The sequence below is a fragment of the Erigeron canadensis genome, chromosome 1 (assembly GCF_010389155.1).
Source record: "Erigeron canadensis isolate Cc75 chromosome 1, C_canadensis_v1, whole genome shotgun sequence".
Lineage (NCBI taxonomy): Eukaryota > Viridiplantae > Streptophyta > Magnoliopsida > Asterales > Asteraceae > Erigeron > Erigeron canadensis.
The window spans coordinates 25,859,773-25,870,028 of NC_057761.1; the positions used below are offsets into that span (position 1 = coordinate 25,859,773).

A 10,256-nucleotide genomic window follows, 5' to 3' on the forward strand; every position below is an offset into this window, starting at 1 on the left:
TAATTTGAGAATTAAGGAAATCAGATTTGGCCCTTAGATCGAAAACTAATGAATGGTCAAGATCATTTTTATACACATAAATATGTGCAAATGTAGAACAAAGTTACTTTGTAAATGATGTTGAAATAGATAATAAAAATAATATATAATCCATAGAATAGAATTAAATAATGGGGGAATATATAGGAGTGGATGGGTGGTCATGCATAAGAAGCTCAAAGACAATTTCAACCTTAACTTTTCCCCCTTAAAGATCTCTAATTTCCCCGCAAATTTCTTTCATCTTTTGTTAGCTAAAACTTGCCATTTTCAAGCATCTCTTCTCTTCCCCAATACTTTCTTTTCTTTCTCTTTATTGCATTTTTTCTTATCAATCTAATAATAATCCTCCATTTGATCACTAACCATGGTATGTATCCTTACAAATTATACATTTTAATTTAAGCAAGAAACACGAAAAAAAAATGATATTTCTTTATTTTGTCATGATATGTCATGTGTGTCTTTACATGATTTTGTCACACGTTACATGTTTTCTTATTTGTTTTACGTTGATAATGATTTGTATCTTGTCACAGATTACTTGTTTTCTTATTTGTTTTACGTTAATAATGATTTATTACGACCGTTTCTTCATGATCCCCTTAAACGAACGGTAATTATTGGTTGTGTTTGTGGTAATGATGAGTCCTTTTTTTCGGGTCATAGTTGTTTGTTATTGTGATGAGATTTTTGTTAGGCGAACGCGGCATCTGGAATGGCTGTGGACGATGAATGCAAGTTGAAATTTTTGGAGCTTAAATCGAAAAGGAACTACCGCTTCATTATTTTCAAGATTGAAGAACAACAAGTAATAGTCGACAAAGTTGGAGGCCCCTCTGAAAGCTATGAAGATTTCACAAATTCTCTTCCTCTCGATGAATGTCGCTATGCTGTCTTTGATTTTGACTTTATAACTGATGAGAACTGCCAGAAAAGCAAGATTTTCTTCATTGCATGGTAATACAAATTCATTGTTCAAGTTTTTCTACGCGGGTTAATCACATTGTTTAAGAAAAACGAATAGCTCCATTTTTACGTGTGTTTCTTATTAAGCATGATATCGTTTGAAAAACAGGTCACCGGATACATCAAAGGTGAGAGCAAAGATGGTGTATGCAAGTTCCAAGGACAGATTCAAGAGAGAATTGGATGGAATCCAAGTTGAGCTGCAAGCAACCGACCCAAGTGAGATGAGCCTCGACATAGTAAAAGCACGAGCAATCTAATAATCACCTTTCTTCTACACGAAAAGCTTCATGAGATTGATGAGCTTTCCTTATCGTTTGTCAACTGCAAACGCAAGATTCGTTGTTATTTAATGTCTTATTACTAATTTTTGCATTATGGTTTCTTTTATTTTCGCCGATAATATACATTTATCAATGTAGTTTAATGTAACATTACCATGCGCTTATATTGTAATCTGGAAGAAATTTGATTTTGTTTCTTGAAAGGGATACTTTATTTGTATCCAGGCCGTGCCTCTGTAATACTGAACAAAATTGGGTAAAAAACTAGTATATATAATTGGCAATTTGAGTCTTTCATTCCATTTAGGTTCTATATGCAAAGAGTGCGATGGAGTGGATCACGTTGTGATGGACTAAGGTAACAGTGTGATAATCACTTCAAGGTTCAGCTTGAGGGAAAGTCTTCCTCATGGTGTGGATGTGTATTTCTGTCTTCTATGATCACTTCATACAGGGAAAAAAAAAGTTTAGTTTGACAGTTGACTTAAAGTCGATGTGATCAAGCCCCATACAGTGTGCTCTTTTATTAAACGGCTAAAAAAACCTATATGAGCGTAGTTTCTACACTTTAAACGAAATATATGAGCATACACGTTAACCTAACTCTGGCCGAAACCATTTTAACTATAGTGAGAGAAGTCTAATTTTCAATCCTAACCTATTACCCAAACTGACAATCTTGTGATCTCTAGAATTTGACTATTATTATATGCATTGTGAGCAGACAGTACAGAAATTGTTGAGATTACTTAGGAACCTTATTCGTGTATCAGATTATAAATTCATACTAAGCAGCTACTGAATGTAAAATTACAAGTTTTTGTTTACTTATCGATCGTGGCAACTAAGCACCAACTGATACGCTCTGCCATATACTCTGCGCTACTACTACCACTACTCGTGATACAATTATACAACACAAAAATAAAAAAATTGCAAAATGTGAAAAAGTATAGAAACTAAGTTTTGTTATTTTGGTTTTCAAAATACCCGTTTTCCCATTTTTCAACTTGCAGTACGGAGTTCTTTTTCCTCCTAATTAGAGAGTTTAGAGCTGAAGGATCATAAGCTGGGGGCATGGTGCAGGGTTGTACCATTGCAGGGCCTTTGATCATGGATTCCATCATGAATTCCTTCTCGAACCCTTGTGCCGAACAAGACATTGATTCTGAACAAAGTTCAATTGCTTTTTCGGGTATTGTGGGCTTGTACTTAAGAAGTTTAGAGTATTCAGTTAGAAGATGAAGCATGTAGTCATATACTTTGTCCATCTTTAAATCGTCATGGATGAAACTACTTGCTGCTTTTCCTATCTCTTGTGCCTGCAATAACAAGAAGAAAAGAGTGTCATAAACTTAACAGATCGGGCAAGACAGTTTTAAACAGATATTCAAAAGTAATACTAACAAACAATTTAGACCTAGCAATGGCAATTTAGACCCATTTACCAATGAATGGGTAGATTTTGGGTTATTTTAGATGGAAGTACATCTGTACATGACAAATCTAAACAAATAACATGTATCATAAATTTATGGGTTACAGAACACAAAAAGGTATTACAGGTCAATCCAATCAATCCCATGTAGAAAATTACTAGTCTTGACACTTGACCCATTCCCAACCCACCTTTGTTTGCCACCTCCACTAACAGGTCCAACATACCAAACTAAACAAATTGGTTAGTGGACCAAGTCATAAAGTTAGAAAGGGCACATTTCAAAGACATTAAACGTGTCAAAAGTTGCCAAAAGTGTAGTTTTAATGCATTCATTCACCTTAGCTCAATTCATCCAAAAAAGATCACACTATTGTGTTAATTATAAAGTTTTTATTAACACTCATTGTCTTGTAAAATTTTCAGAAAGACAATGCTATACATTGGCTGTTTTACCTGCACAGCCCATTAGACCATATTATTTAATGTAATATATTGTTATATTTACCTTTTGCTTGTGGCTGTTGCCCCATTCAACTGCGAACTTAATGGACCTGCACTTGTCATCTTCTTTAATCGGCCAGTAATGGTGAACAGGCATCAGCCCTCTCATAAAGAAATCGTAGTATCGTGGCTTCACAATAAAAGTGACGGAATCGCAGGCAAGAATGTATTTATTACTTACTGACCACGCAGATCCCTCAATATAAATTTTATATCTGCTTGAAAATAAGAAACAAAAATTAAATTTGAATACATGATAAAATGATGAATACATAATAAACAAACAGGTATAGATCTCTTGCCTGTGGACACACTGGCTAGCCAAATCAGATTGCTTGTAACCTTCCTGTGATTCTTTAATCCAGTCCTGGAAAGTATAAGCAGATGTATAATGTCAAGGAGTTTTCAGCTGCTTTCATGTTATGCACGTAAAAAGTGATTGTATGGTGTACGTCTTACAAAGGATCCTATTGGGCATAGATCATTGAGGTGGCAAGATGGGTAGATTTAGGTAGTGGGTTAAACAAGTTAGAGTTGGGTAGGGTAGCGGGTCTTTTATAGTATATGACATGCCAGGTTGATATGCAAACACTTTCGTAAGCTACAGCTGTAACTCTTTTGTGGCTAACATAGCTGAAAGTAGAGTAAAAAGAGGTAAGGGAAGGCTTGTAGCAAAGGTGGCAATTGTGAGCCATTGGCTTATGAATGGGTGGTCATTCAGCTAATGTTTCCTCTTTGACGGGTACAAAATATTAGCTCAGCATAAAATGGATCAAAGGGATTCAATGCATCAAAAGTCACCAAGAATGATTTTAAATGCATTAAACCTTCAATATCATTTTTATCAAACATGTAAGATTATTTAAGTAATATATTTTGTACAAATAGAATGTATCTTTGCCACTTACTATATACTAATAACTCAAAGTAATGCACAGGAAGTGCCAACCGTGACCAACATAGCCGTGAGTCTGTGACCAACGAGGACGTTGGCTCTTCAAAGGGGTATTGATATGATCCCACATCGGCCAAGTATGGGATTGGTTGGTGGTTTATAAGCCTAGGTGTCCCCTCCTCCTTTGAGCTAGCTTTTGGGAGTGAGTTCTACACTTAGCTTATAGCATGATGCAAGCCTATTATGGGATGGGTTCGTATCACAAACCAATCCTACACATGCATATTTTAACCCATGAAAACACATATTACCAGCTTTAACCCAAACTCATTGCATAAGCTGCCTGTTGCACTCAAATCTGCCACCTTAAACTAATGATCAACAAGAAGATTTAATCGGGAGCTACCAACATATTTACCTGGGCATAGACACGGGCATTCCAGTCTTCCTTCTCAGAGACATTGCATTTAAGAAGGTCCATTCGGGTTTCAGCAACAACTGGATTCCCCTTCCAGTAAGCATGTGGTTCCCTATCAACCCATCTACTCCTTCTGTTTCCCTCCTCTAGGTCCTTCAACAAAGATCCCCATGGTTTTATATTAATTTCCGGCCTGTAAAAAAATTGATTTTAGAAATTGCATATAGAGACTGTTTAAAGTTGCATCAGAACAAACTGGTTAAAAAGCAGAACATTTGGTCACTTACCACCCCCAAAAAGACCAATCTGGGAAAACAATGTCCAGAGTGGAATCATCCCTACAGTAACGAAACAATGGTGGTGGAGCAACGGCATTAGGCCCGCGATAATACTTCTTCATGATAACGGGCCAGTCAACACAATCAAACATAAGGTCCAAGTCTGGAACCTTCCCAGGGTACTTTCTTAACAACTGCAAAATCCCCCAAAGAGTGAAAGTATCTCTAGACTGAAACGACTTCTGATATATCTCTACATAAGCCCGCCCATTCAATATCACTAGACGAAAATTGGCTGTTCTTTTTGCCCTTAACACCATCTCTTCTGTGATCCCGGTTTCTCTCCATGGTTTTAGATCTTCATGGATCCAACGAAAGTACTCTGGGCACTCCAGTGGCTGCTCTGATGTGTATTCAAGATCTTGTAAATTGAATCTTTTTGGGTAGTAGTCAGCCGGGCATGTTTTAGTGAGATTATCCGACGAGCATTTTAGTGGAATTTCTATCTTCTTGGGAGGACTTTTGGAAATAACTTGAGTTATGTCAGGTTCACTGTGTACAGTTTGGGTGTTTTGTTCCTCAGGTGTCTTTTCAGAAATTACTGGAGTTATGTCAGGTTTATCGTGTAATGATTCAATGTTTTGTTCCTTAGGAGTTGTTTCAGAAATTACTTTAGGTTCAACTTGCAATGTATTAGTAGTTAGCACGGAACTTCCAGGGGGATTTCTAGTTATTGACTGCAAAAAAAAATAAAAAAAGAAACACACTAAGATTAGGCCAAAAGCAGCAGATCAAACAGATTAACCTAGGTATCCAACCCGCTATGCTGGCTGACTAACCCCAGAGCGACCACTTGCTTTGCGGGTAGCCAAGACTCATCATGGGTGACCTCCGTGGCCACAAAAGGATATGTTTTTTTTTGTTCCGAGGCTTTGAGATCGGGGCTTCGAGTTTTTACGATTTCACCTTTAGAGACCAAGTTTTTACAGCTAGACCACCACACATTAAGTAATCTAAAAGCTACAAAAGTACGGAACTTTATATGCACACCAATACTATGAATGTGGATACTTGATATATAGGAAAAACGACACAAGTACCCGACTAATATGCATATTCAATATAAGGTACCATTACTTTAAATTGCTAACTAAGCTATGTATTATTCTAATTGATTTGGTTGCCTAATCTGTGGTTTTCCCGAGCTTACATATGAATGAAAGTACCTACTTATGCATAGGAAAACCTTAAGTTTCTAACCCTAGTGAAGGGGGACATGCAACATAAACGCAGAGGCCATGTGTAAAAATCTTGTCCCATCTTCTTTTAACTATAGTGTTACATGATTTAACTTCTCTCCGCGTACCAGTTAGTAGGGGCACATATGATTTGTTATTTATTAATCTTGTAACCCCGCTTAATCAGAAATTACACTTAAAAAGAATGGTGGCTACCAACCATCAATAGATGGATTGGTATTAGGGGAAACTTGAGACCTTGAGGTCTTAGGTCCAAATCTTGGTGCTTCCGAGAATAAAGATAGGGGAGCCCAAATTTGCCTTTAAAAAAAAAGGAATGTTACTTTAATATACATACATTTTTATGTTATACTCCTACTATAAGAATATTAGTTATTCATTTATGGGAAAATCTAATATGCGGCTCATTGCATATGAACCAAAGAAGAATTTTTCAAAAGGTAAATCTTAAATGATATAGACGGATGCTCGCGCGATACGGCGGTGATGGTAGTAGCGACGAAGGTGTGGCGACGGTTCCAGTGGTGGCGATGTACGGCAGTGACGGTAGTGGTGGCGTGGTGGTGAATGTAAATTAATTGATGTAAGAGGGGTTAATATAGTTTTTTAAGGGTTGGAGAATCTATATTGTAATTTATTTCATTAAGGGTATTATAGGTAAATAAATGAATATGTTTAAATTAGTGAATAAAGAAGAGGGGTAATATGGTCATTTTAAAATCTTAATTACTTAATGAGGGAGGGGTAGTTTACTTTATATAAAAGTATAGATTTAGATATAGATATCTATACTTATATTATAAAGCAAAAAGCCTCTAAATTTTCAACATCGAACTTAAATTTTCAATATTGATTTTAAGTACTTCCCCAAAATGTCTCTCCCATCTATTCTATATTTACCTAAAATAACTATAATACCTTTTCTCTCTCCTCAAATCTCAACCAATCATTTTCTTTTCTCTCCTCCATAAATCATTTTATTCCTCTAACTCTTTCAAAATCTTTTATCTAAAAAACCGTACATCGATAAATTATAAAAATTATATGGGTGTTCTTAAAATTTCATGCTCTTTCATTAAAAATGTCATTCGATATAATTTCGATGAATTTTTAAATCCGAGGGCGAAGCCCGTACGGCTAAGACATTTGGCTATGACACTCTGTGACATATATATCACCTCCTATGACCTATCACCCTCACCATCTCACCGCCGCAATGCGCGGGTACTTGCTCTCGTAGATTATAAAGCAAAATTCCTTTTGAGTTTCAACATTAAACTTAAATTTCGATATTCATTTTAAGTTTCAACAATTCATCAAACCAACATCACATAAATAACCTAAACTACTCGCCACCGCCGCTGTCGCCACTGCCGTCACCACCACCCGTCCTCACTCCTCACCACCGTTGTCCCCGCCACCGCTACCTCCGCGCTCCACCACAAATTGTCACCACCGCCATTACACCACGCGATGCGCGGGCATAACTCTAGTCTTAAATAATAAACATCTTTGCCTTTGAATTTCACCTTAACTACAGCCAATATTTATGTTATTTATTGTCCATTTCTAGAACACAAGGCTATTATTATAAATCAAGTAATACATTATATTCTATCTAAATTATATATATATTCCTAATATAGACTTTATGCTATATATAATTATATAGCCAACAATTGTTAGAATACAGAAGATGATACCAAATTCCATATATGACTAAATTCAAATATATGTACTAGTAAGCAAGCATATCCATTAAATTTTTATTATTACATAACACAAATTCAATGAGACAAAGTAGCAGGTCAAGTGAATTATCAGTTTATCACTATACCGACATCAAATGTGGGACCCCCGCCTATTGACTCGTATCCATCAATAAAATTATTAAAGTACGTAAAACGAAAGTCACGGCGTATGAGACGTGTTTTTTTTTTTTTTTTAATTTTATTTAAATTCCCTATGCGAGTCTCTCAATTCCATTACTACGTCGTCGTTTCATCAATACGCTACCGTTTCGTCAACAAAAATAAAAACAATATATCTAACAAAATTGAAAAAAAGAATTTTGAAAAGTGGAAAAAGAAGAAGAAGAGGACTTACAGTTGCAGAGGAGGAGGCAGTAGTAGTAGAATCAAGCAAGCGCGTGGAAAGAAACAAACCGAAAAACACAAAAATGAGGAAAAACATAAGACGAACAGAGGATCTAGAAGTTGCGGTGGTAAGGCCTGAAAGTAACGGAAGCCAGATCGTGTCGGATATATATCTATATATAAACAATCTTTTAGATCTCCATCCCAAACTACTTTCTTCGTCATACCAATTATCATGCTGCATCTTTCTTTCTTTCTTTTATATATATATTTAGCTTAACTAAATTTACTAACTGACTAATATGTATATGTATATCTATCTAACAATAGTGTTCTGAATCTGTTAACACTACAATACGTGATTTTGGTAGTGATATTGGATGGGATGATTTTTTATGGAAAATGAAAAGAAAATTAGTGTGTACTGTTTCTATAATGAATACAGAAAGAAAGTACAGTACTTTGTATTATTTTGTTTACTTAAAAAGAAAGGTAAATGGAAGGGTTTTGGAAAAGGGATTAGTATATGATGATGTAATAAACTATTCTGGATTGGATTGTTTATGTTATGCAATGATTTATTCGTGTGTCTATGTAATGTAATGAAACTTTTTATTCTGTTTAAGTAATGCAAGCTACCGGGTAATTGCATATGCATAATAAGTTGGTGTCACGTATGTTACATACAATAAACAATTAAGCCATAGTTCATTACATTTTGTAGACTTCATGTGAATTTCAGTCTTCGGTCTTCTTCTCCGGCAAATTTCCGACCAACTTCCGGCAACACAATAGTTTCGAGTGTACGCCCACAAAATCCATAACATCTTCCGGACAAAAATTAATTCTACCAATTTGATGTTTCGTCTAGATAAATTATAGTATTTCATATTTTTGTTTCTATATATCTACCGATCTTCTTTTCTCTTTATCATCCGCATAACCCGACTAAAAAACTAAAAGTTATCCACCTAGCCATCTATTTTGAGCACAAATATCATTAACAACAAAATTAACAAAAGAAATATTGTAAATCCAACAAATTAAGATTGAACATTGGGATATCTAAGATTCATATTCACAAGAAACTAACTGATTCATATTCACAAGAAACTAACTGAAGCCATTATCGTCGCCATGGAAGCTACCGTCACTGCCATCAAGATTCAAGACACATCACCGTGTGGCTTGTCGGAAAAATAACAAAATCACCATCAAGATTCAAGAACTATCGCCGCCATTCAAGCCATCACTTACAACCATCATTGTTGAAACATCCACCCATGCTATGCGAGAGTGGTGGAGGTTGGGTTTTGGGTATGTAATTAAACATCGATTTCGAGATGGCTGGTGGTGTAGCGAGGTGGTGCTGGCAAGCGAGTGTTATGGTGGTGATGTCCTGCGAATGATATCCGTGATGGCCGACGTGTTTTTGGTTAGTAGATCGATGGAAGGGAGTTATATAGAGCTGATGTATATTTCGTAATTAAGTATTAATGTTTTAATCCATGTAAGCAATGCTAGGCATGCCACATAACATTTAATTTAAGTGGGCAACCGACTACCTATTCAGCAGGTCACTCGTTGCATTGCTTAGACTGAAATACCGAGTTCATTACATTGCATAGACACCTGAGTAGATCATTGCATAACATAAACAATCGGAAATAGTTCATTATATCGCCAGACACTAATCCCTTTGGAAAATATATAGCTTTGATTCCAGGTTTTTGTCCTTGTAGTCTTCTAAATAGGGAATCAAATTACTTCTCTTTCATTTTCAAAACAAAAGGAAAGAAAAAAAAAAGTAAAAAGTTATGTTAATTGTCTATTTTAATCAACAACAAGTAGTTAGCCTAGTGGTGAGAAACACTTGGTGACTTTAAGGTCTCAGGTTTAATCTCCACTTGGCACAAAAAAAAATTTCTTTAAGGTACCAGTTACCAATAAAGCTTAGACTCACATGTAAAGTTTAAATACGCAGGTTTGATCTTTTGGGATGCCTAGATTATGTGGGGATTAGGATGGAGATATTGTACATGCATCATATGACTCATACGGGGTGAGTCGATGGGT

General features: G+C 35.8%; 2 protein-coding genes across 2 annotated transcripts; one reads left to right on the forward strand and one right to left on the reverse strand.

The window, feature by feature from the left end:
* The first annotated feature begins 300 nt into the window (after positions 1 to 300).
* On the forward strand, positions 301 to 1,534 carry LOC122584779 (actin-depolymerizing factor 7). The gene is made up of 3 exons (XM_043756838.1): positions 301 to 409; positions 740 to 999; positions 1,118 to 1,534. Exons 1-3 carry the CDS (start codon positions 407 to 409, stop codon positions 1,266 to 1,268), a joined length of 414 nt encoding a protein of 137 aa, XP_043612773.1. The 5' UTR covers positions 301 to 406; the 3' UTR covers positions 1,269 to 1,534.
* A 503-nt stretch (positions 1,535 to 2,037) lies between these two features.
* Positions 2,038 to 8,619, reverse strand: LOC122585200 (O-glucosyltransferase rumi homolog). Its single transcript, XM_043757310.1, has 6 exons — positions 8,191 to 8,619; positions 4,835 to 5,562; positions 4,548 to 4,740; positions 3,537 to 3,601; positions 3,239 to 3,449; positions 2,038 to 2,614 (listed from the first exon to the last, which is right to left on the reverse strand). The coding sequence occupies exons 1-6, from the start codon at positions 8,422 to 8,424 to the stop codon at positions 2,252 to 2,254; spliced, it is 1,794 nt and encodes a 597-aa protein (XP_043613245.1). The 5' UTR covers positions 8,425 to 8,619; the 3' UTR covers positions 2,038 to 2,251.
* Between the last annotated feature and the right edge of the window lie 1,637 nt (positions 8,620 to 10,256).

Bases quoted from the DNA above. Each gene is read 5' to 3' on its own strand.
- LOC122585200 (XM_043757310.1), bottom strand. From the start codon at position 8,424: ATGCAGCATGATAATTGGTATGACGAAGAAAGTAGTTTGGGATGGAGA. The intron at 4,741-4,834 runs GTAAGTGACCAA...ATTTTTTTACAG, and splicing joins GATTGGTCTTTTTGGGGGTG to GCCGGAAATTAATATAAAAC. The intron at 2,615-3,238 runs GTAAATATAACA...TTGTTATTGCAG, and splicing joins GCAACAGCCACAAGCAAAAG to GCACAAGAGATAGGAAAAGC.
- LOC122584779 (XM_043756838.1), top strand. The intron at 1,000-1,117 runs GTAATACAAATT...TTTGAAAAACAG, and splicing joins AAGATTTTCTTCATTGCATG to GTCACCGGATACATCAAAGG.